The sequence below is a fragment of the Pectinophora gossypiella genome, chromosome 7 (assembly GCF_024362695.1).
Source record: "Pectinophora gossypiella chromosome 7, ilPecGoss1.1, whole genome shotgun sequence".
NCBI classification, from domain to species: Eukaryota; Metazoa; Arthropoda; class Insecta; order Lepidoptera; family Gelechiidae; genus Pectinophora; species Pectinophora gossypiella.
Window position 1 is genome coordinate 11,448,159 of NC_065410.1, and position 26,177 is coordinate 11,474,335.

Here is a 26,177-nt window from a genome sequence, read left to right on the forward strand (position 1 = left end):
ATTTCAACACTCAATGGCAAACATGAACTTTTTGTTTATTTACAAGGATGAAAATTCTCTATTGGTGTCAAGTGGTATTGGTACGCGACCAATTATGAAACAAACTTACCAGTGCAGTCTGAGCCGGTGTCGTCACTGCCTGTTTCATCACTGGTAGGAGGAGTGGGATTTCCGGAATCGTCGTTTTCGCAAGTTTCATTGCCATTGTCGTCGTCCGTGCAGTTATCTGATACACGATTTCAACACTCAATGGCAAACATGAACTTTTTGTTTATTTACAATGATGAAAATTCTCTATTGGTGTCAAGTGGTATTGGTACGCGACCAATTATGAAACAAACTTACCAGTGCAGTCTGAGCCGGTGTCGTCACTGCCTGTTTCATCACTGGTAGGAGGAGTGGGATTTCCGGAATCGTCGTTTTCGCAAGTTTCATTGCCATTGTCGTCGTCCGTGCAGTTATCTGATACACGATTTCAACACTCAATGGCAAACATGAACTTTTTGTTTATTTACAATGATGAAAATTCTCTATTGGTGACAAGTGGTATTGGTACGCGACCAATTATGAAACAAACTTACCAGTGCAGTCTGAGCCGGTGTCGTCACTGCCTGTTTCATCACTGGTAGGAGGACTGGGATTTCCGGAATCGTCGTTTTCGCAAGTTTCATTGCCATTGTCGTCGTCCGTGCAGTTATCTGATACACGATTTCAACACTCAATGGCAAACATGAACTTTTTGTTTATTTACAATGATGAAAATTCTCTATTGGTGTCAAGTGGTATTGGTACGCGACCAATTATGAAACAAACTTACCAGTGCAGTCTGAGCCGGTGTCGTCACTGCCTGTTTCATCACTGGTAGGAGGAGTGGGATTTCCGGAATCGTCGTTTTCGCAAGTTTCATTGCCATTGTCGTCTTCCGTGCAGTTATCTGATACACGATTTCAACCCTCAATGGCAAACATGAACTTTTTGTTTATTTACAAGGATGAAAATTCTCTATTGGTGTCAAGTGATATTGGTACGCGACCAATTATGAAACAAACTTACCAGTGCAGTCTGAGCCGGTGTCGTCACTGCCTGTTTCATCACTGGTAGGAGGACTGGGATTTCCGGATTCGTCGTTTTCGCAAGTTTCATTGCCATTGTCGTCGTCCGTGCAGTTATCTGATACACGATTTCAACACTCAATGGCAAACATGAATTTTTTGTTTATTTACAATGATGAAAATTCTCTATTGGTGACAAGTGGTATTGGTACGCGACTAATTATGAAACAAACTTACCAGTGCAGTCTGAGCCGGTGTCGTCACTGCCTGTTTCATCACTGGTAGGAGGACTGGGATTTCCGGCATCGTCGTTTTCGCAAGTTTCATTGCCATTGTCGTCGTCCGTGCAGTTATCTGATACACGATTTCAACACTCAATGGCAAACATTAACTTTTTGTTTATTTACAATGATGAAAATTCTCTATTGGTGTCAAGTGGTATTGGTACGCGACCAATTATGAAACAAACTTACCAGTGCAGTCTGAGCCGGTGTCGTCACTGCCTGTTTCATCACTGGTAGGAGGAGTGGGATTTCCGGAATCGTCGTTTTCGCAAGTTTCATTGCCATTGTCGTCGTCCGTGCAGTTATCTGATACACGATTTCAACACTCAATGGCAAACATGAACTTTTTGTTTATTTACAATGATGAAAATTCTCTATTGGTGTCAAGTGGTATTGGTACGCGACCAATTATGAAACAAACTTACCAGTGCAGTCTGAGCCGGTGTCGTCACTGCCTGTTTCATCACTGGTAGGAGGAGTGGGATTTCCGGAATCGTCGTTTTCGCAAGTTTCATTGCCATTGTCGTCGTCCGTGCAGTTATCTGATACACGATTTCAACACTCAATGGCAAACATGAACTTTTTGTTTATTTACAATGATGAAAATTCTCTATTGGTGTCAAGTGGTATTGGTACGCGACCAATTATGAAACAAACTTACCAGTGCAGTCTGAGCCGGTGTCGTCACTGCCTGTTTCATCACTGGTAGGAGGAGTGGGATTTCCGGAATCGTCGTTTTCGCAAGTTTCATTGCCATTGTCGTCGTCCGTGCAGTTATCTGATACACGATTTCAACACTCAATGGCAAACATGAACTTTTTGTTTATTTACAATGATGAAAATTCTCTATTGGTGACAAGTGGTATTGGTACGCGACCTACTATGACACAAACTTACCAGTGCAGTCTGAGCCGGTGTCGTCACTGCCTGTTTCATCACTGGTAGGAGGACTGGGATTTCCGGAATCGTCGTTTTCGCAAGTTTCATTGCCATTGTCGTCGTCCGTGCAGTTATCTGATACACGATTTCAACACTCAATGGCAAACATGAATTTTTTGTTTATTTACAATGATGAAAATTCTCTATTGGTGACAAGTGGTATTGGTACGCGACTAATTATGAAACAAACTTACCAGTGCAGTCTGAGCCGGTGTCGTCACTGCCTGTTTCATCACTGGTAGGAGGACTGGGATTTCCGGAATCGTCGTTTTCGCAAGTTTCATTGCCATTGTCGTCGTCCGTGCAGTTATCTGATACACGATTTCAACACTCAATGGCAAACATGAACTTTTTGTTTATTTACAATGATGAAAATTCTCTATTGGTGTCAAGTGGTATTGGTACGCGACCAATTATGAAACAAACTTACCAGTGCAGTCTGAGCCGGTGTCGTCACTGCCTGTTTCATCACTGGTAGGAGGAGTGGGATTTCCGGAATCGTCGTTTTCGCAAGTTTCATTGCCATTGTCGTCGTCCGTGCAGTTATCTGATACACGATTTCAACACTCAATGGCAAACATGAACTTTTTGTTTATTTACAATGATGAAAATTCTCTATTGGTGACAAGTGGTATTGGTACGCGACCAATTATGAAACAAACTTACCAGTGCAGTCTGAGCCGGTGTCGTCACTGCCTGTTTCATCACTGGTAGGAGGAGTGGGATTTCCGGCATCGTCGTTTTCGCAAGTTTCATTGCCATTGTCGTCGTCCGTGCAGTTATCTGATACACGATTTCAACACTCAATGGCAAACATGAACTTTTTGTTTATTTACAATGATGAAAATTCTCTATTGGTGTCAAGTGGTATTGGTACGCGACCAATTATGAAACAAACTTACCAGTGCAGTCTGAGCCGGTGTCGTCACTGCCTGTTTCATCACTGGTAGGAGGAGTGGGATTTCCGGAATCGTCGTTTTCGCAAGTTTCATTGCCATTGTCGTCGTCCGTGCAGTTATCTGATACACGATTTCAACACTCAATGGCAAACATGAACTTTTTGTTTATTTACAATGATGAAAATTCTCTATTGGTGTCAAGTGGTATTGGTACGCGACCAATTATTAAACAAACTTACCAGTGCAGTCTGAGCCGGTGTCGTCACTGCCTGTTTCATCACTGGTAGGAGGAGTGGGATTTCCGGAATCGTCGTTTTCGCAAGTTTCATTGCCATTGTCGTCGTCCGTGCAGTTATCTGATACACGATTTCAACACTCAATGGCAAACATGAACTTTTTGTTTATTTACAAGGATGAAAATTCTCTATTGGTGTCAAGTGGTATTGGTACGCGACCAATTATGAAACAAACTTACCAGTGCAGTCTGAGCCGGTGTCGTCACTGCCTGTTTCATCACTGGTAGGAGGACTGGGATTTCCGGATTCGTCGTTTTCGCAAGTTTCATTGCCATTGTCGTCGTCCGTGCAGTTATCTGATACACGATTTCAACACTCAATGGCAAACATGAATTTTTTGTTTATTTACAATGATGAAAATTCTCTATTGGTGACAAGTGGTATTGGTACGCGACTAATTATGAAACAAACTTACCAGTGCAGTCTGAGCCGGTGTCGTCACTGCCTGTTTCATCACTGGTAGGAGGAGTGGGATTTCCGGAATCGTCGTTTTCGCAAGTTTCATTGCCATTGTCGTCGTCCGTGCAGTTATCTGATACACGATTTCAACACTCAATGGCAAACATGAACTTTTTGTTTAATTATAATGATGAAAATTCTCTATTGGTGACAAGTGGTATTGGTACGCGACCAATTATTAAACAAACTTACCAGTGCAGTCTGAGCCGGTGTCGTCACTGCCTGTTTCATCACTGGTAGGAGGACTGGGATTTCCGGAATCGTCGTTTTCGCAAGTTTCATTGCCATTGTCGTCGTCCGTGCAGTTATCTGATACACGAGTTCAACACTCAATGGCAAACATGAACTTTTTGTTTATTCACAAGGATGAAAATTCTCTATTGGTGTCAAGTGGTATTGGTACGCGACCAATTATTAAACAAACTTACCAGTGCAGTCTGAGCCGGTGTCGTCACTGCCTGTTTCATCACTGGTAGGAGGAGTGGGATTTCCGGAATCGTCGTTTTCGCAAGTTTCATTGCCATTGTCGTCGTCCGTGCAGTTATCTGATACACGATTTCAACACTCAATGGCAAACATGAACTTTTTGTTTATTTACAAGGATGAAAATTCTCTATTGGTGTCAAGTGGTATTGGTACGCGACCAATTATGAAACAAACTTACCAGTGCAGTCTGAGCCGGTGTCGTCACTGCCTGTTTCATCACTGGTAGGAGGAGTGGGATTTCCGGAATCGTCGTTTTCGCAAGTTTCATTGCCATTGTCGTCGTCCGTGCAGTTATCTGATACACGATTTCAACACTCAATGGCAAGCATGAACTTTTTGTTTATTTACAAGGATGAAAATTCTCTATTGGTGTCAAGTGGTATTGGTACGCGACCAATTATTAAACAAACTTACCAGTGCAGTTTGAGCCGGTGTCGTCACTGCCTGTTTCATCACTGGTAGGAGGAGTGGGATTTCCGGAATCGTCGTTTTCGCAAGTTTCATTGCCATTGTCTTCGTCCGTGCAGTTATCTGATACACGATTTCAACACTCAATGGCAATTATGAACTTTTTCTATATTTACAAATATGAAAAATTCATTAATATTTATAAGTTGAGATGTTTTGTTTATTACTTTGTATAGCATATTATAGTTGCGTAATTTACGTCCTTTACTCAAATGGTATTACTACGCGACCAATTATTAAACAAATTAGGAGTGCACTCTTATCCGGTGTCGTTACTGCCTGTTTCGTCCCAGGTAATTTTGGCTGGAGAAGTGGGATTTTTGGTATCTTTGTTTTTGGAAGTTTCATTGCAATTGTCGTCGTCCGTGCAGTTAGCTGATACATTATTTTAACAGACAAAGTTTCTTATGAACTTTTTTTTATGTCAAGATCCTTCATTATATTTTATCTTGTTAGCGTGGAACTTGCGATAAATAACGACGATGCGCTGAATTATTAATTCGATGCAAATTTTCTTAAATCACTTTTTTGTTTTTCAAATGCCATTTATTTGTTCATGACAAATTTTTAAACAAACTTACTAGAGCAATCTGAGCAGGAGTTTTTATTTTCGCATGGTTCATTTTGGTTGGTGTCGGGTTGACAATCTTCATTGCCTGCAGTGTCGACAGAATTGGAGTCTGCTGCTGCATTATCAAAACAAAACATGTTCATAAAATTATTGAAAAATTTTAAGTATCTAAATTTATAATTTACAAAAACATCTCTTGCGACGATTTGCATTCGTAGATTCTGTTGGTTTTATTTTGATTAAGACGTAGTCGTGCAGTCGGTGTAGTGGCGCAGCCACTGGTGACTCGCTTTGAGCATTCTTCTACGCAATTGTTACTTGGTTGCTAAGGAAAACGATCATGTCACACTCACGTGTACTTATACATCTATATCTTCCTAGCGTTATCCCGTTGATACAGGGCCCTCTTACCTAACCTGAAGATCTGACATGTCCGGTTTTTACAGAAGCGACTGCCTGACTGACCTTTCCAACCCGCGAAGGTAAAAGCAGCCCATTACAGATTAGGTCACATACCTCCGAAAATGCATTTCTCGGGAATGTGGGCCACACTCATATTACATTTGAAGTTTTTTTTAGGTAACTGGTCGATACGTGTTTAAAGTTAAATATGGCCGACGTTTAGGCCGCGTTGCAGCGACTGTGGTCACGGGATGGCTATCGAGGCTTGTGGTTTTCATTGCGAAGGTTATGTAACTACCCTCATCAGATGCCAACACATAAACCTCTCAGATATGTCAGACGATTACTTCCGATCGCAAGTATATCTGGATTCTATGGCGCTGATAAATTTATGTTGAAATTCTTATGCTTTTTTATTTCAACAGCTTTAAGTACAGCTTCAAGTTTTTGTACAATCCGTGGATCATTAGGTCGGTTGATCTCGATCCAGTGGTTAGTTCCTGCATCAGGAAGATGTTCGGCGATAGCGGATACCTACATGTTCAAACACATGTCCAGTTTATCGAAAGAAAAATGCATGAAATTCAGCATATGGCTACCGTCGCATAGGAATAGGATGTACCCAGAAAATATTCCGACTGTTAAAGTTTCCAAAAACAGTTTTGGAAAAACCATCGTCCGAAACACGCAATATAGGATTATTTTGACTCGATTATTCTATAGAGGTACCCACCACAAACACTTCAGCTACCCGAAACCAATGTTCCATGCTGTTTATCAACCTGAGAATGTTGTTTTCTGAACAACCAATAACATACATACGTACATATGTTGTGTGTTGTTGAGTGTTTAAATTAATTGCTATTCTTTAGTCTTGCTTTAGCGAGAGAGAGTGAGTGAGTGTTTAGTGAGAGAGTTTTAATTCATGAACGGCTAACCCGATTTGTCTAATTTTAGTTTTGAAATACTGTGTATTCGTGATAGTCTAGGAAAGGTTTCAATGATGAGCACATAATGGAAAAGAGTGATACGAAGTTCGCCAGATCATCCAGTTATAAATATAAACTTACCAACGGCATCCGATGTGGCGCCGGCATAAGAATCTCCACTGCCGTCATTGGTGGCTACAATATCAAAAACAAAATTAACATACCAAGTACCTAATAATCATAATCAACACTTTTTGGTATTTTTGTTACGATATGCGTGTAGAAAAGAATCGAAAAATGTTCTTTAAGGCAATATTAAAAACTCTCTCGATCTCTTTCAGAGTCCACCTTTTGTAGGTACCTATTTGTTTTTGTTTCTTTTTGTCATTAATCATGTATTAATATGTGTACAATAAACAGTAAATAAAAACGTGTGGCTCTACCTTTTAATAGGTACCTATTCCAATAGAAATTGCAAGGTTTATTAAATGACCTATTCAGAGGCGGAGGACAGGAGTCCTAGTATGGCTTTGTAATAGACTATTCTGGGCGCCATCCCACACGCGTCAGACAGAGTACTGCAAGGCGGAAGGCAATAGGGAAACCACTGCCCTGTTTTTCCCTAAAAAAGTAGCATGTAAATGCTGCACCGACAAGAGCGTAGCTCTTAAATTGATGATGATGATTAAATAACCTGATACAAAAAGTCAATTTTAACACACACAGACGTACCCAGAGCATCCAACAAAACAAAAATAATGTCAATTTTCATTACGTAAGTATATTGTAAAAAAATAAAGTCAGCTTTTTTCTTTCTGTTTTATGTTGCTGTAAAGAGTGTTCTTTGTGCTAAACGAAGTAGCTATTCAAATTAGCCTTACTTAATCAGTGATACGATATATACCAACAATCCAACCTCAAACTAGACCTAGCTCTCAATTTGTCCAGCCAAGTAATGAAATTCATAAGAAAAGGATTTCCATTCAAATTTTCGTTCCAGGCGTAGCCAGGGATAAAAAGAAAACCTTTGAGTCTTCGATGACAACTGACCCGACAACCCAAAGTTGGCTGTTGTCTTTTGGGCACTTCAAAGGGGATCGCAGTTTTAAGTGTATTTATAAGTATAAAATAAACTCACCATCGGCATTTGATTCTGCGCCGGCGTAAGAAATGCCACTGTTTTTGCTTGTGGCTACAGTATCAAAACAAAACACATTAAAAAAAATACTTTTTTATCAATCAGGAGCCACAGGTTCGAGGGTAAGCATGAGCTCAATGAGCCATAAATTATCCGACCGTTAAAAAAATATGCAAGCAATGGTGCTAATTCCTGTAAAAACCATCTAATTTTATTTTAAGTTATATCTGTCATTTTCTTATCCGCCGAAAAGGAAAGGGACGGGTAATCGACAAGCATAAAATTTATGGAACACACGTCAATTTTAAGCACAAATCTAAACCAACCGTCTAAAAATTTTACATTAGTCAATAACCCGACACATTCATTTACTCATTCTTCCTAAAATTAAGAGCTGTGAATCATCCGTCCCTTTCCTTTTCGACGGATATGAAAATGAAGGATATAACTTAAAATAAAATTAGGCGGTGTGTCCAGGAATCGGGGCCATTGTGTGAATTATTTTATAATAAGGGACTTTCCAGGCTACGTTCTTCAAAATAATATAGATGGCTTTGTATTATTTATTTATTTATTTAGGTACGCATACAGCAATACATATGGAACTTTTACAGACAGCATTATACATAGAAAGACTTGATATATATGCTTGCCAATTACATGCGTACACAGCATTCACCGATAATATAATTTGTACGTGATAATTACCTGTTTTCACATTACTCTGGTGCATAATTATTCCAAAATACAATGTAATGGCAGAAGCATAGATAAAAATAATTGTTGCTTGATATTTGGATCACGTTAGGAATAGAATTACGTTGCTACCTATATTGCTTCTCTTTATTCTGATCAGTAATGTGTGGCAGATGTATTTCTGCCTGGGTGTAATAAAAAGGGTCATCATTTACGTAAGTATATCCAAAAACATAGATAAATAATGCATATGTCTGTTATCCATGAAATTAGAAGGTTACATACATACATACATAAACTCACGCCCGTAATCCCTAATAAAAAAAATAAAAAAAAAATATAAATAAATTAGAAGGAAAAAAATATAAAGAGAGGATATAAATTAGAAGGTTAAAGGAAGAAATGTCTGTGCAGCGCCATCTGTATTGTTTTAGAGGAACGTCGCCTATAAAGTCCCTCATTGGATTCAATTTTGCTTGGCTGTGATGTTCACTGCTTGTTTATTTCTTATTGGTAATGCGGTGTTTTAAGTATAAACTTACCTTCGGCATTTGATTCGGAGTCGGCTACTGCAGTTCCACTGCCTTTATTGGTAGCTACAATATTAAAACAAAATAAGTACATTAATATACTTTTATACTTATATACTTTTCTTCTATGCTCATTCTCACTTTAGGGTGAGGTCGGTTCTCTTAAACTGACGGCTTCAGATCGTCCTATGTAGTCAGGTCGGGTAGTTTTTTGGTTTCGAAACTTTTTTTGTCTATACGAAATCTGTGACCAAAGAATAAAACGTCACATTGAAGCAATTCATTATCTGAAAAGCAATATTGCTATTTGACTTTATTGACATTGCGCATTTACTTTTATATGCTCAAATGTCAAATTGCAATATTGTATTGCACGTGGCGTTTTTAGACCCCGCTGACCAGGGATGCAGAGAGAAACGGATATTACTTTTTGCGCTGTTTTGACTTATTTGTTAATTTTCCACCAAAGTCACCTGTAAGTTTTATTAATCAGGAATAATGTCAAATATGTCAATGTGAGGACTTTTTGGCGGGAACGGGAACGGGACAGTTGCTTTCTTCATTGAATAATCTAAATAATTAATAGGAAGTGGTGTTTTGTGGTTAATGATCGCATTAAGTTAGTCGGAAAACATTCGCGACAGTGTCATTATATCGGAATATTCAATAAAAAAAGTGTATCTTTTTTCGCTTAGTGCCAACAAGCCGCTTCATAACTCGAAAGTTTATGCGGACTCTTGAGTTAATTCGTTTGGGGTTCGGAGTAGGAGTCTGCTCCGAGGGTGGGGACTTAGGTTTCAATTCAATTGAATTGAATTGGTTTCATCATTCATCGTCATCACATTTCATCATTTCATTTCATCAAGAAAAAAGAAATGCGTAAGACATTGCTGTATGGGCATAGTTCCCTTTCTTTTACCCTTCGGGTTGATTTATTTGTCGGATTGACACACACACACACACACACACAACACACAGGGCTCTGTAGGTTCTGTAGACTGGTGAGCATTTGAAGATTTTGATGAGGGATGAAAAAGCGAAAGTAGTGTGCCAGGATCTTAGTAAGTAGAACTCCTTGGTGTCTGGCTATCCCAATGGTATAATACGTGTGATCTTATGTACGAACTCACCGGTAGCATCTGATTGGGACTCAGCTACAGCAATTCCGTCGCTGGTACTATCGGCTATAATATAAAACAAAATATATTTAAAATTAAACATAAAACATAAACAGCCCATATAACAACTGGAGGGGTTATGGAGAATACTCCACCACGCTGCTCCATTGCGGGTTGCGGGTTTAAAATATAATAATAATTATTATTGTTACTATTTCTTTATTTTGTAATCTGGGGGGGTTAAAAAGGTCATACTGAAGTAATTTATCTGAAAAAGCAAAATTGTTATTTGATATTTGTTGACACTGCGCACTTACTTTTATATGCGCTAACTGATTCTATGTGGACTTTTTAGACCCCCAGATTAAAAAAATATATTTGTCAAAGCAGGTGGCCGATGCACTTGTCTGCTCGACATCTCTACTACTCAAATATCGTGAAGCGTTCCACATTTTTTACCCGACATATTAAAAAAAATAGTAATATAGCATATAAAACGAGGATGGAATTAAAAAAATAAAGTATTCAAAGATTCTACCTATTTATTTAAAATCTTGAATGAATATGAATAGACTATAAATATAGACTTACCAACAGAATTTGATTCAGCGGTGGCTACGGCAGTTCCACAATCAGTGTTGTCAGCTATAATATTAAAACATAAATTAATGTTCTAAAGTCATGACACTCAACTTACTAGTCTTAATACACGACACACAATCGACAAGACAAGACACAATTCGATAAGACACGACGAATGCATTAGAAACATCATAGAAGGGAAGCTACAAGGAAAGAGAGGAAGGGGAAAACCAAGAAGAGCTTAGCACAGTTTAAAGGCGAACGTCGTGTTTTATAAGGAAGAGAAAGAATTAGCCTTTGATAGGCAAGAGCGTGGCTCTTAAATCAATGATGATGATGATGTTGGCAGTATGATATGCTCGACTCCAGTGAGAAGTCCTCAAGTCGAGGACGTAAGTGTCAACTTAAAATACCAAAATGCTCAGCTGAGTCGAGTAGAGGCAGAGCCGAGTTACCATCTTAAAATGCGGATGTTAAACTTACCAGCAGCATTTGATCCTGACCCGGCATACGAAGTGCTACCGTCATTGCTCGTGGCTACAATGTCGAAAAAACACGTTTATACTAGCTTTTGCCCGCGACTTCATCCGCGTGGAAGGATTTTTCCCGCTAATTCCCGTTCCCGTGGGAATTTCGGGAATTCCTTTCTTAGTGCACCTCTACGATACCTAAGCTACGTCCCTTCCAAATTTCAAGTGCCTACGTTTAGCCGTTTAGCCTGTGCGTTGATATGTCAGTCAGTCAGTTTGTCCATTTATATCTCAAAAAAAATGTACAGTCATGAGCAATATCATGTACCCACTTAAGAACCCTGTCGCACTATATTTGTCATTTAATGAGACTTACCGATTAATTTGTTAAAAAAAGTTACTGTGACATGGTTTCAGAGTGTAAACATATTAGTACTCGTGACCGTACGTAAAGATCGAAGAGTTTTTGAGTTAGCCAATAAAGTCAAACCCAATCCATCTTACATTTTCGCGGTTAAACAAATGAAGGTTAACATCCGCTGACAATAAGATTATAAAGTCATTATTATTATCGTTTTGTCAAAAAGGCCACATTAAAGCAATTCTTTTTAAAAAGCAATTTTTTGACATATTTTGCTGGCATTGTACACTTACTTATACAGAATGTTAGTGAAATCGTAACGAAAACTTTGAGGGATGATTCAGACCATGATTCTATGTAGATAATTTTCCATCGCAAAGGTATAGATTTGAAAAAACCAAATAAAAATACATGAACTTTGCGACGGAAAATTCATCTCACATTTAATAAATGTATTTTTTCCTTTTTTTAGTATATGGTCATGTTATTGATTTTCAGTCACTGTGGCATCCTTACATAATAAATGTACTTACTTATCTTTCTTTCTTGCTAAACATGTGCCACAGATTATAAACATAAACTTACCGACGGCATTTGATCCAGCGCCTGCGTAGGAATCTCCACTGCCGTTGTTTTTGGCTATATCAAATTAGAAATTAATATAAATACTTATTAAAACAGTTAATGCTAAATTTTCACCCATACCTACTTGTATGGCTACCGTATGTACTTGTACGGGGTGTAAGTGATATCGTAACGGATACTGAGAGGGATGATTCAGCTCATTATTCTGAGTTAATATCAATTGGAATTTTCCATCGCAAATTGTGATGTCCCCGCCGGGATTCGAACCCGGGGCTTCCGGATTGTGAGCCCAACGCTCAACCACTGAACCACGGAGGCCGTAATGAGGGAATGAAAGATTATTTTAGTTTCCTCTGAAACACGGAGTCATCTTATTTTCCTGACCAAACTCGGGATAGTCTCAAAACTAGCACAAAAAAAATGGCACAAGTAAGCTGTAACTGTGATACATCTTGTATAGTACACTCTGAGCAATCCAACCAAAATCTAACTAAGTAAACGTGTTTATCACGGCTACGTAAATATTGGAACGCCATTTTAGTATGCAAATAAAGAATAATGAATATTGAACTTTATGTAATTTAGAGGCTTGAATTTAGAGCTTTGATTAGAAAAAAATACTTACCAACGGCTTTTGACCCCGCGTCGGCAATGGATGTTCCATTCTCGGTGCTGTTGGCTATATAATAATATAATAGACTAAATTTAAAATTGGTATAAGTAATTATCTACGTTAATAAAATCTATATTAATCTTCAGTTTTCATTATTTTGTAAAATAAAAATGGCACAAGTAAGCTGTATCAATGATAATTACATCCTGTATAGTACAATCTGAATAATCCAACCAAAATCTAACTGAACGTGTTTATCAGGGCTACCTACGTAAATATTGGAACGCTTATTTTTTGTAGGGTTACCGTTCTATGCGTTGTATTCTTTATTCTCAATTTATTCTAAGACATGTTTAAAATAAACTTACCGACGGCATTGGATCCTGCGGCTGCAATAGCAGTTCCACTGCCTGTGTTGTTGGCTACAATACCAAAACAAAATGTGTTTAAAATTTTCTTAAAATATAATTTCTTATATAGCACTACTAGCGACTCCTGACGGTATCACCCCGTCGCCGTTCATAATGATACTACTGAGCTCACGACTATATTCCAACAAGGGTAGTCAGAGGGTACGGTCACGGGCATTAATATGTATACACTTTGGTACCATGTCACATTAACTTTTTGACAAATTGAAGTGTAAGTCTTGCTAAATGTCAAATATGTTAGTGTGACAGAGTCCTAAAGTGGGTACATTATATTGCTCATGACTGTAAATCCGTCGCAAGATGATCTAAGTACCCACACTTCATCGAGCTTTGTAAGCTGTCTAATTGTCGAGCCAATTATGTTAAAACTGCGCATGATAAATTGATAACTCATGAGTGTAAGTCCGGTACCGGTCTTCGAACCGGCGCTTCATATTTCTTGAAATATAACTTGAAAACAGCACTAGCAACTCTGGGTGTTTCTCGTCGGTATTTATTTATTTTTATTTTATTTTATTCGGGTGTGGGGGAGAGCCCGTGCCGTAGGGCTCCCCAGTGTTCCAGGCAGCCCTCGGCGGAGGGGGAGGCGCTTCACGCGCTGCCATGGGCGCTGGGCCCGCAAGGGCATCCGCCGGCGGGGACGCGGTTGTGTGCAATTGCGTTCCCGTATCCCCGCCACACGGCGGCAAGGAGGAACACCGTTGGGTTTTAGTGGGTATACCAGGTGGCGACACCCGGGGAGTCCCACATAACCACGTCGTCCCCCCGGGCGGCGTGGTATGCGTAACGCATTTCCCAACGTTAAAAAAAAAGGGTGTGGGGGAGGGGGGAGGGGTTACCTCGATATGCAACATTATTAAATTCTTAAATAAATTAATTAAGTATGTTATCTCGTACTTAGTGATTAAATAGTGTAATTACCAACGGCAGCTGAACCAGCGTTGGCATACGAAGCTCCACCGTTGGTACTGTCTGCTACAATGTCAAAGGGAAATACTTTAATATTAAAATAATTATCACCACGGTGCCGATTTTATCGGAGAAAATTTAGGTGGGTAATTTTTTATTTGCCAGCTCTTAAATGACCGTCATTCATAACATAATTTGTCACGACTACATCCTAATGGGGTAGTCGGAGGTACATCTTCCTGTGATAGGGACAATTTTCTCATTATAACTTTGTAATGTCGCAACTCTTTAGTTGGGCAGCGACTGGCTGGTGGCCGGCCTGTCATGAAATCACATTTTTGTTTTATCTTTTTATACGTTTTTTGTTTTCTATTGTCTTTCTGCGGAGCTCTTCTCGCTTACATTTTTTGATAGTTTGTTGATGGGCACAACAATAGTGTGGTCATTATGAATTCAGTCATCGATTGCTAAATGACATAAAACGTAACATAAGCTTACAGTACATCCATCGCAAGATAAACTAAGTACCCACGCCTCACCGGGCATTCTGCTAGAGCAACGTAGTACGTAGGTAGGTGGTGAGCCGTATCGCCGTCTATAACGGTCGAGCCAACTGTGTTAGTCAAAACTGCACTTAGAATAAATTAATAACTCATTGGTACAAGTCCGGTATCGGTGTTTGAACCAGCGCTCCATGTTTGCGAAGCAACCCGGAGAACCATAGAACCACATTAACCATCCTTCACTTTAAATAAAGGCTAGAAAGAGGTAGAGATAGTTGTTGTGAATTTGTTATTTTTCTTGTGTGTTTGTGCAATAAAAAAGTTTTGTATTGTATTATAGAACTGTCATAAACAGTGATCGGGATAGGAGTGTCGTCATCGTCATCATCATCATCACCAGCCCATTCATATCCCCACTGCTGGGGCACGGGCTGGATGGATAGAGACCGGGCCTTAAACCACCACGCGGGCCCAGTGCGGACTGGTGGTTATTAACGACTGCTAATGCAGCTGGGACCAACGGCTTAACGTGCCTTCCGAAGCACGGAGGAGCACGAGATGAAACTTTTTTTTGTGGTCACCCATCCTACGACCGGCCTTTGCGAAAGTTGCTTAACTTCAGCAATCGCAGACCGAGCGCGTTTACCGCTGCGCCACCGAGCTCTTCGAGGAGGGTCGTAAATAATAATAACCTGTTAAAATCTTCTGTGATAAACTGGTAACAAATTTCAGGTAGCAAAAACATAAGACATCTGTCCACTACTTATCTTCGATTTATTTTTCGTTCATCCTGAAGTTTTGTCCCGCCTGTCACCATACGATACATGATATCCAGCTTTATTTTTCGACTTATCGTATCAACACACTCATATCAAGACACTTGCTCTGATTACTGGTTACTGCCCACCCCATTAGGGGTCATGGGCGTAAGTTTATGTATAATTACCAACGGCATCAGCTTCAGATGTGGCTATCGAGGAACCCTTGCCGTTACTGTAAGCTGTAAGTGATTAAAAAAAAAAACTTATATCAAGGATTTCGATTTTAAAGCACGTTTTTATACTGAAAAAATATAACCAAAACAATTTGTTTGTTTATTCTAGTAGTATGGGGAACTGTCAAAATTTAAGAACACTCAACAGTAGCGACACCTGATGGGAGAAATATGTAGTTTTTATCCTCATTGCACTAAAACAAGGAAACTATTGCAATAAAACTTATCTATACAGATATGGGAATGAAAGATTATTATAGTGTTGTTTATGAGGTGAATTGGAGGTGAAGTTTATGAACGTGCCCTGAGGGGGTGTGAGAGGGAGAGAGAGAGAAAGAGGAAGCAAGATGGCGGCGGTGGGATTATTAGAAGCGAGGATATGCTCTGGATTACAATTTTTTTGAGAGAAAATATAAAATACAGATATAGGTAGATTTACCTGTTGATTCTGCATTGGCAACTGCTGCGCTTGTCCCCGAACCTTAAGAAATGTCATGTTTAAACAATATTGATAAAAATAACCTTACTTTTATCAATATTGTTGTACTTATAGTTTGTAATATCTACAATACAATACAAAACTCTTTATTGCACTTAAAACAAATATTAAAATAAACAATTATAGTCAGTTAGGTAGTATAAAAGGCGGCTTTATTGTTATCTACCTAGATAAGTAAGAGGTATAATTAGCAAAATATTGACTGTTATTTGCTTCCATCTTAATGTTTCTATGCTGGATTGAGAACGTAAATTAACATATGAGGCTTAATGAGACGTTCAGTCGCTTATTCCCGGACATGTCCTAAAAACTGGTGTTGGCTTCGCGCTCGACTTGGCGGGGCCACTACCGCGCCCCCCGATTGAGTCCAACCTAGATTGGATTTCGCCAGAATGCTTTGTCATCTGGCCATTAGATATTTACCTTTCGAATTTTAAATGTAGCTCTAAGGGTGGTATTAATAAACGAATCTCAGCTGAGACTACCCTCAAGATCATACTCAAGTGACTGTTTTTATACCCCTATAAGAACTGTCACATTGACATGATCTTGAGGACAGTCTCGAAGCTGAGATTAGTATATTAATACCATCCTAACTGTTATCCCAAGCTTACGTGATTAATTTAATACGAGTCGATGGAGCTGATATAATATGTTTTGTTAAAAATAAAAGAGAAAAAATAAACAGAGAAAAGCCTGCAAAAAAATTACACACATTTAATAAAAAAAAACTCAATCTTTATTTCTAAAAGTTAAGAGGATACTGTATGTACTTACCGTTTGCAGAGGATGTGGCTGTTGAAAATAATATTGTATATGTACGTATATTATAATTTTATTGTAATATATTTTGTTATATTAAGTACGTATATTGTATTTAAAATAGTATAAGTAATTGTATTTACCACTTGCAATACTAGTTGCTACAGCTGAACTACCGCGCTGAGATCCTGTATAAAATTAATTACCCATATAATAATTATTCACTATAATATCGAACATAGATCGCAAAATTACGCTATAGCTTTTAATGTATAACTGTCTCTTGGAAAAATACCACTATCTATCCGCTCCCAAATCCTTCCGATTGGATTTTCAATAACAAGAATACAAACATAAATGTTATAACATTCCAAATTACCTAGCTAATAATAATTCTTTTTTCACATCCCGTTTTTCACAGGATCCGCTTACCTAACCTGATGATTTGACAGGTCCGGTTTTTTTACAGAAGCGACTGTCTGTGTGACTTTCCAACCAAAGGAAAAACTAACCCAATACAGGTTAGGTCACATATCTCCGAAAATGCATTTCTCGGCAATGTGGGTTTCCTCTCCATGTTTTTCTTTCACCGCTGAGTATGTTACATGAATGACATGAATTCGAAAACAATTTTGGCTGTCATTGGTTTAGGCCTGTGCTGGATTCGAACCTGCGGCCTCAAAGTGAGAGGCAAGCGTTCTACCAACTGGGCTACCACGGCTCTCACGTAGGTAGCTGCTATGTTAATATATTTTATTACTGTGTAAAAATGAATATTATAAAGAAATACGTTTACCGGATTTAGACATGCGCTGAGCAGCAATCGCCTCTGCTCTAGATCTGGCATCACTTCTTGGAGCTGCTATAAAAAAAATATAAATAAAAAAAAAATTGTTTATTTTCAGATAATTAAAAATCCATTGATCAGATTGTTAGTAAAACAAAATCCTTAAGAATACTGTGGTAGTATGCCACTGTGATGGTTTAAAAAACTGATTAATTCGTGTTAATAAAACTGAAACGATCTTTTCTTTTTGTAAGTATTGTGTTGAATAGAGGCTTAAAAATGGACCACACAACCGGCGTACTTATAAGTAAGGCCATATCTATCTATTTTCCTAGCGTTATCCCGGTTTCACAGGATCCGCTTACCTAACCTAAAGATTTGACAGGTCCGGTTTTTACAGAAGCGACTGCCTGTCTGACCTTTTAACTAAAAGGGAAAACCAGCCCAATACAGGTTAGGTCATATGAATCTATAAAATGTAGTGGAGCCCTTAATTATTTCTTATTTTATGACTAAATAGTGCATAAATAATCAGGTTGCAATGCAAATTAATATTTTATAGGAATCAAATAAGTAAATTTAAAATAATGTTGTGTGTGTATCTCGAAACGCACAAAAATATAAGGTATCCTAGGGCTCGCTTATTTTTTTTTAATAATATAAAGTGTTACGTAATTCAACTTTAAAAGTGTTCAAATTAAAAACATCATAAACAAATCTTATTTTATAGTTACAGTTAATAAATTAAAGTAGCAATAGAGTCTTACTTACCACCAGAATTTGAGTTTTGTGCTAGAGCCCCTAGAAATAGGGGCCCCAGAAATAGTATCAAAACTAGGAAATGTTTGACCCCCAACATCGTGAGTAGTACAAACCCTCACTTTTCCAAGCCACACACTTTTAAACTGAAAAAACTATAATTTATTTACACTCGAAATCGTGAACCGATTAATTTGTTAAATTGCATTATGTTAATATTTATGATCGAATCAGGCTCATACGTGACACAAAGTGCATGAAATCTTTTTATTAATTTCTAATTTTAAATAAGTAGGTATTTCATGACTAGAAAATAAACATGGCGCTTCTATATAAATATCTAAATCACGATTACGATACACGTGTATATTTTGTAATACCTATGTCATTAACCTGTTTTTATTCTTTCAATTAGGTTGGTTAATAATGTATTTATAATGATATGGGGGTGTCTAGTTAATACACCACAGAGGTCTCGGGTTCGATGCTCAGTCGAGTCAATTTCGAATTTGTTTTTTTCTGAATATGCAGCGGACGCATTTCTTTTAATTGTTAATTAATAGTGTTTAAGTAAAAATAAAACAAAATACAAGTTATTATTCGTGCTATAATTTAGATATAAACAAATATAATTATAATTTTCTATTTGTGTATTTCAAAGAAGAAATCTCTACGTCTATCTACGTCTGTTGTTGTCCATTTTACAAAGCTTTCTACAGTTTCTACCATTTGTGGAAACATTTAATTAGTTTAGCAACAGTAGGTTACACTTATTATGGACCTATCTATGTTTTAGGTTGGGTCGTATATATGGTGCGTAGTAAATTAAAGAATTGATACGATGTGCTGCAGATCTGAAACAAAAACGACATTCCAATTTCAAATTGGTCGACAAGAATCGTGTGGAAATTAGAGGGCGCTGGTGTGCATCAGTTGCATATACATACACTATTTACAACAACTATCAAAAATGCCCTTTTCACAGGACGCGGCATAAGTTCTGGGGAGTTAAATAGCCACATCAAAGCAATTTATCTGAGAAAGCAATATTTCAATTTGCAATTTGCGCATATAAAAGTAAGTGCGCAATGCAAACAACTATCAAATAGCAATATTGCTTTCTTAGATGAATTGCTTCGATGTGTCCATTTTAACCCCCTAGTTTATCTTACAATAGATGTATGGTCTCGAGTACTAATGTGTATACAAAATGTGTATACTTTGAAACCATGTCACATTATCTTTTTTGACAAATTAAACCGTAAGTCTCATTAAATGTCAAACAGTGGCGGCCCTAGCGAAATATTTAGGTGGTGCGAGACCTCGCATTGGCTAAAAATATACCAATAGACCACACTTTTGTTAAAAAGGCCACATCGAAGCAATTCATCTAAATAAGCAATATTGCAATTTGACATTTGCGCATATAAAAGTAAGTGCGTAATGCAAACAAATGTCAAATATTTAATTAATAAGTGAAAAGTGCCCACGTTTCACTTATTCTTATATTAGACAACGTGGTGATAGGAGTGGTGAGCCAGTATCGCCCTCTATAATGGTCGAGCCAACTCTGAGGATATTAAGATAGAACCAAAATAAAAAATGATTATTTTTTGATAAAAAAAAAGTACTAACTGAACTATAAGTATTTAAATTCATAATAAAGTAGCCGTTTCCAGACAATTTGAATGGAGCTTGCGATCGCATCAGAAACATCGCAATCATCTTCCTGGTAGGGACGTCGGCATACACCCAGTCACAGTTGTATATTCGTTCCGAAAATTTTAGGCTCTGAAATGGGCACAAAAAAAGTCATTAAATTTAGGCAGGTACTTACTGTATTGATGTGATCTCTTATAGACACATCTTACTAGCTGGTAGTGCGTTTTATTAAAGGTAAGTTGGTTTTGGAATCCTTCGGTTTATTAAGGGGACGCTTGTGCCCAGCAGTGGGATGTATATAGGCTGTTTATCATATTAAGATTACGTAGTTTTGGTATAAAGTAAATGGAGAGTCTGTAGACGGAGGGCCAATGCCGTGCGCTTGGCAGAGCTGAAGGTATAAATAAAGCCAGTTTTTGCGGTTTCTTTGCGACATGCCCTCTGGATGTAATAATGGGAATTGAAGAGAAATATATAAAACATCAACTAAGTAACTGGAAAGCATTCCATTCAGTACATACAAAACATGAACGATTTTATTTTTAAATGTAATACCTACAACTTACTTACTGTTATTTTATGTAGCGTCTGCGTCTTACTATTGGGCCGCCGAAGGCCCCTGATATGGCTCATGTAACGACTACTAACTTGCTTAACTAAGTAGTAACCGGGACCAACGACTTAACGTGCCTTCCGAAACACGGATCATCTTATTTTCGGACAATCTGGTGATCAGCCAGTAATGTTCTAGCCAAACTAGGGATCACAAAATGATTTTCGTGATACATCCCCACCGGGATTTGAACCCGGGACGTCCGGATCGTGAGCCGAACCACTGGACCACGGAGGCCGTTTTACGCCGCCCTGTTATTTTTTTAAAGGTACTTACGTGATTTAAGAGTACTTGTCCCATCATGCATTGTATACATGTATCCAAAACAATAGATAAAAAGAAGAAAAAGTAGCGAAGTGTTTCATAGAGACCGTCCACCACCTGAGTAATGAAATTTTATTTTTAGAAAAAAAAAATATTTATTTATTTGTACACAATAAAACAGACACAAGGAAAATACAAAGAAAACAGATAGTATAGGTAAGCTATATTGTAGATGATATTGCTTTTTGTTAATTTACGAAAATATCCATATTGATATTTTTATTTTTTTTTATGGTTTATCTTATCGAGCATGTCATGATGCATCAGTAAAAGGATTGTACTATTATTTTAAACATGGCATAGATAGTTTGGTTAGATTCCGCATTATAATGGGCACCTTTCAACCTGGTACGAAAGGGGGAAAATTGCAAATTACTAAGGGAGGTATTGCAATTTAACTGTTATTCTTTATACAATAAGTGATTGTATTTAATTGGTGACATCTGAGATGTAAATTATTTAATTACTTATACATTTATTTGAATAAATTCTGTTATATTTTAACTATTATTTATACAAATGAAATTTGATTAATTCGGAGATGTCCTAAGAAAAGGTTTAGTACGATCTACTTTGAACCGGCGTGCCTGTTTGAAGCGATTGTGGAGGAAGCAAAAGAAGTGTATCGAAGCAATTGGAATTTCATAGTGTCTGCTTACCCCGGTGGGAAATAGGCGTGAGCTTATGTATGTATTTTTTGTACAAATGCGACAGAGGGATTGTGTCCAGGTCTTTAGACTGATCCCTTACCTGCTGCATCGGCTGGATATGATGATTATTCTAGTGGTAAGGACATCGTATCAACAGTGGTTGCAAGTTGTCTGTGATTATGTGTGGCTCTGCCCACCCCACTAAGGATTACGGGCGTAGGTTTACGTATATGTATTTGTACAAATATTCAAATACTTACCGTGCAGGTAAACGCTGTGAGGCAAATGAAAACAACGGCAAAACTGCAAGCGATAAACATGGCTTTACCTAAACATGCATCCAATCCAGATGAGAACCTGAAACGTAAAATATTCAAAACGTTATTAAATGGTCTTACAACGACAAAGGTCCTAATTCCTGCAGACACCTTCCTATTTTATTTAAAGTTACATCTGTCATTTTCTTATCCACCGAATAGGAAAGGGACGGATGATTGACAGCTGTTAATTTTGAAAAGAACGAATGAATAAGCCGGGAAATCAAATAGGTATCTCGCTGGTATGCAAGCCGATTGACGTGTGCTGTCAACGTAATTCTGTCTGGTTAGTGACGGATGTAAAATTTTAAGATGGGTGATTTAGCTTTGTGCCTAAAACTGACGCCTTAAATTTTATGCTTGTCGATTACTCGTACCTTTCCTTTTTGTCGAATGAGTAAATGGCATTTAGATGGTGTTTATAGGAATTAGCACCAATGACAGAACGAACAGAAGACAAATATGTGTATGCAATCATTTATAATAGGGTAAGTACTGTAAAGGTAAGTAATTAAGTATATTATTAGCGACTGTACCGACTCGATCACGGCATACAGGAAAGGTTGGAAGGGCTAAGCGTGAAACGCGCGCCATATGGCTAAACTATTTGCTCATACTTATGAGCAAATAGACTCTAGCCGACAAGCGCGAGAGGCGACACAGAAGTGAGAGGGCCGATTTACCACCTATACCATCTAATAACCCTCAACTACAATGCCAGTCGTGCGGCCGCTACTGTCGCTCTCGCATTGGACTTTACAGCCATTTTAAAAGCTGCCACAGAAACGCTGTTTGAATCATCTGATAAAGATGTAAAGGCCTGAGATGATGATTATATAAGTATGAGCAAATATTTTATACCTCAACTTTACACTCCACTCGTCAGTCGATGCACGGAATTCCGCGAAAATATAATAAAAAGTCGTCTTGTGTGTGTTGTGTTGTGTGTTGTGTGTGTGGCAATAACTCAAATATCGACTAATGCATCCTTGCATTATCCCTACTTGGATTCTGCATAAAAAATACTTTTGTATGCAGTATCTTACGAAAAGTAATGATAAAATTGCAGACTATCACATAAAATAAACATTGACGGAAAGTGGCCATGGAATTTGAGAAGCAGTAGAGCTATCGTAGTTATCTGTTTGCAGGAGTAGTTGTAAAAGAGAAAAGGTTCCTCTGGTGACAGCGGTTCTTATATAAAATGCGCGTTAGGGCTTTTCCAATCTCCTTCTTCTAAGCCGTGGACTTGACTCAGCTACGCGTTGGTATACAATATTTATCATACGGGCTTCTTAGAGGAATGCATAAGACCACTATTATGGTTCTCGAAATTAGCCCGTTACATAGAACAGACGTACTAATTTGTGAGAATCTTAATTAATTATCATGAGCTCAGAGGTGATGGAACGTCGTGGGGAAACCCACATACCTATTCGGGAAATGTGTTCTCGAAAGTACGTATATGTAACGGAACCTATAATTGGTTTTCCCTTTGGGTTGGTAGGTCAGTCAAGCAGTCGTTTCTCGATTACCAACCTCACAGGCCATGATATTGTAGATGGAGAGGCCTCTGATATGGCTTATGTCTACTATACGTATCACGAACCCGGGACCAACGATTTAACGTGTCCTTCGAAACACGAAACCTGGTAATTTTTATATCCACTACGTTATTTAGATTGTAATTGCCTGAGGTGTACTTTTAATGAAATACTTTTATATTTTTGACTTATAAAACATCTACATAATAATATGTAAGTTATGTATTGGCATTTTTTTCTAAAGTTTAATGGTTATAATCTTCTTCACCGACCTCCGTGGTCCAGTGGTTGAGCGTTGGGCTGAAGATCCGGAGGTCCTGGGTTCGATTCACGGTGGGTACATATCACAAAAATTACTTTGTGGTCCCTAGTTTGGTTAGGACATTACAGGCTGATCATCGGAATGTCAGAAAGTAAGATGATCCGTGCTTCGGAAGGCATGTTATGTCGTTGGTCCCGGTTACTACTTACTTACTGATGTAAGTAAGTAGTCGTTACAAGAGCCATGCCTTTGCCGGCTCAATAGTAACCCTGACACCAGGGTTCATGAGGTTGGTACTCCACCTCACAAACCACACGATAGAAGAGTTATACCTAATTATGTATCTCCATAATATTTTATTGTTTACAGAAACAAAAATTATTGATGGTAGGTACTTACTCAAACAACACAGCGTGCCTTTTTATAATGTACTTCAAATTATTTTTGATTATTTCATGGGTTTTATTTAGATTCCTTCGTTTGATAATATTATTAATATTATCCTTACTTATTATATTTTCCATAGATTTCCCCAATAAGTTTAATTCCAAACAAATAAATAATATGCTGAATGCATGTATTAAATTTGCCATAGATATTACGATTACCACCATTGCAGTCATGGATCCTTCCCAAATGTAGATAACTGTATACCACTTCACTTTATCGAAGGGGTACCAGGCGTCAAATGGGTACAGGTAGTGCAATTCATTGCCAAGGATCCTGTGTTCATAATTCATTATCACCCATGGAAACGCATCGACAAGCCCAGACACCCCAATAGTAGCCAGCAGAATCAATTTATACAGGCGTTTTGACCATTTTACGTATTTAATAAAAGATTTTGCGTGCAAAGGAATGAGGTCCCATAAGTCGTCGCGGAAGTGCTTAAATATTTTGTCGTAAAGTTCCTTGTTTTTGTGCATTATCCTATATCTTACTGCTGATAGCAAACATGCACCAATGTTTGGTACGAAATTTGTGATTTGCAACCAATCGGTGAGACCAGTCAAACAAAGTGTTAAAATGAGTTGAAATAAAGTGAGGAGATGAAGGAAATAGACGAAATAGTAACACATAATGCTTCGTTTAGATCTGCCGATAAACGGACATACGAATAATTTGGAACCGTAATATTCTATGGATTTTAAAATTTTTAAATAATCTTCTTTATAAGCTTCCAGTTCCATTCTTATTACGTAATTAACAAACTTCGTTCACGTTTGGCTCTCTCTAGACCAATGTTAATATGGAAATGAATTGTGACTTTGACTAAAACCATTCGGTTAAAGTAATCAAACTGTCATACGTGTAAAGATATAATAACACATTTTAATCAATCTGATCAAAGACTGAAAATGGTTTAATCAGACTTGATCAATCTGACGTTCTTTCGAATGTTACATTACAAGTAGAGTCTCAATTGAAACTAGAAGATTTTTATGTGTGTGTTTTTTACTCTATGGTGATGATAGGGAAAACCATTATTTAAAATATTCTTTAACTCGTTCTTGTAATCACCCTAAATGGGCTAAGATGTTCGGATCGAAACACTACTCCTCATCCCCCTAGCATTATCCCGTTTTCCACAGTGTCAAATTACCTAACCTGAAGATTTGACAGGTCCGGTTTTTTACAGAAGCGACTGCCTGTCTGACCTTCCAACCCGCGAAGGGAAATCCATCCCAATCAGTCATACCTCCGAAAATGCATTTCTCGGGAATGTTAGTTTCCTCACGATGTTTTCCTTCACCGCTGAGCACGTGATAATAATTATTTATTCAAAGATGAATTCAAAAACAAATTCGACAATCATTGGTTTAGGCCTGTGCTAGATTCGAACCTGCGACCTCAAAGTGAGAGGCAAGCGTTCTTACTCTTACTTTATTTAGTTTTATTACTCTCTCCAGAACTACACGATGTTCTGTTACACGTAAACGCTCTAGTTTGTATGCAACATTAAGTAAAAGTTAGTAATTTATCAGGTGAAGGCCAAATGAAATTGAAGACTGAGCACACATCAGAACAAATTAGAAAGAAAACGCTGTATATTAAATCATCGTTTTCCCTCGGTCTTGTGTAGTGACTGTAAGGTTGAAATTCGCAAATCTGTAAAGTAATCGGGATTTAATATTGACAGAAGCAGGTCAAGATGGTCCTCAAAGGTAGCGATTGCTTATAATTTGCTCGTATTGTTCACGGGGTAATCACAGAAGGGCACTTGACAGAACCTTTGATGCATCACTAATATGGGGATTAAATCCTATAAGCATGTCATCCACT

General features: G+C 38.0%; 2 protein-coding genes across 2 annotated transcripts; both read right to left on the reverse strand.

Annotated features, from left to right (window-relative positions):
• Window positions 1-1,036: 1,036 nt before the first annotated feature.
• LOC126368317 (clumping factor A-like) lies at window positions 1,037-18,654 on the reverse strand. Its single transcript, XM_050012225.1, has 22 exons — window positions 18,535-18,654; window positions 17,773-17,838; window positions 17,120-17,164; window positions 16,992-17,009; window positions 16,155-16,196; window positions 15,668-15,721; window positions 14,231-14,284; window positions 13,247-13,300; window positions 12,891-12,944; window positions 12,266-12,319; window positions 11,333-11,386; window positions 10,859-10,912; window positions 10,280-10,333; window positions 9,162-9,215; window positions 7,924-7,977; window positions 6,927-6,980; window positions 5,465-5,569; window positions 4,830-4,946; window positions 3,650-3,766; window positions 2,234-2,350; window positions 1,290-1,406; window positions 1,037-1,170 (listed from the first exon to the last, which is right to left on the reverse strand). The coding sequence occupies exons 1-22, from the start codon at window positions 18,620-18,622 to the stop codon at window positions 1,037-1,039; spliced, it is 1,560 nt and encodes a 519-aa protein (XP_049868182.1). The 5' UTR covers window positions 18,623-18,654.
• A 481-nt stretch (window positions 18,655-19,135) lies between these two features.
• LOC126368512 (putative odorant receptor 85d) lies at window positions 19,136-22,966 on the reverse strand. Its single transcript, XM_050012540.1, has 5 exons — window positions 22,950-22,966; window positions 22,032-22,128; window positions 21,074-21,178; window positions 20,158-20,313; window positions 19,136-19,376 (listed from the first exon to the last, which is right to left on the reverse strand). The coding sequence occupies exons 2-5, from the start codon at window positions 22,089-22,091 to the stop codon at window positions 19,308-19,310; spliced, it is 390 nt and encodes a 129-aa protein (XP_049868497.1). The 5' UTR covers window positions 22,092-22,128; window positions 22,950-22,966; the 3' UTR covers window positions 19,136-19,307.
• Between the last annotated feature and the right edge of the window lie 3,211 nt (window positions 22,967-26,177).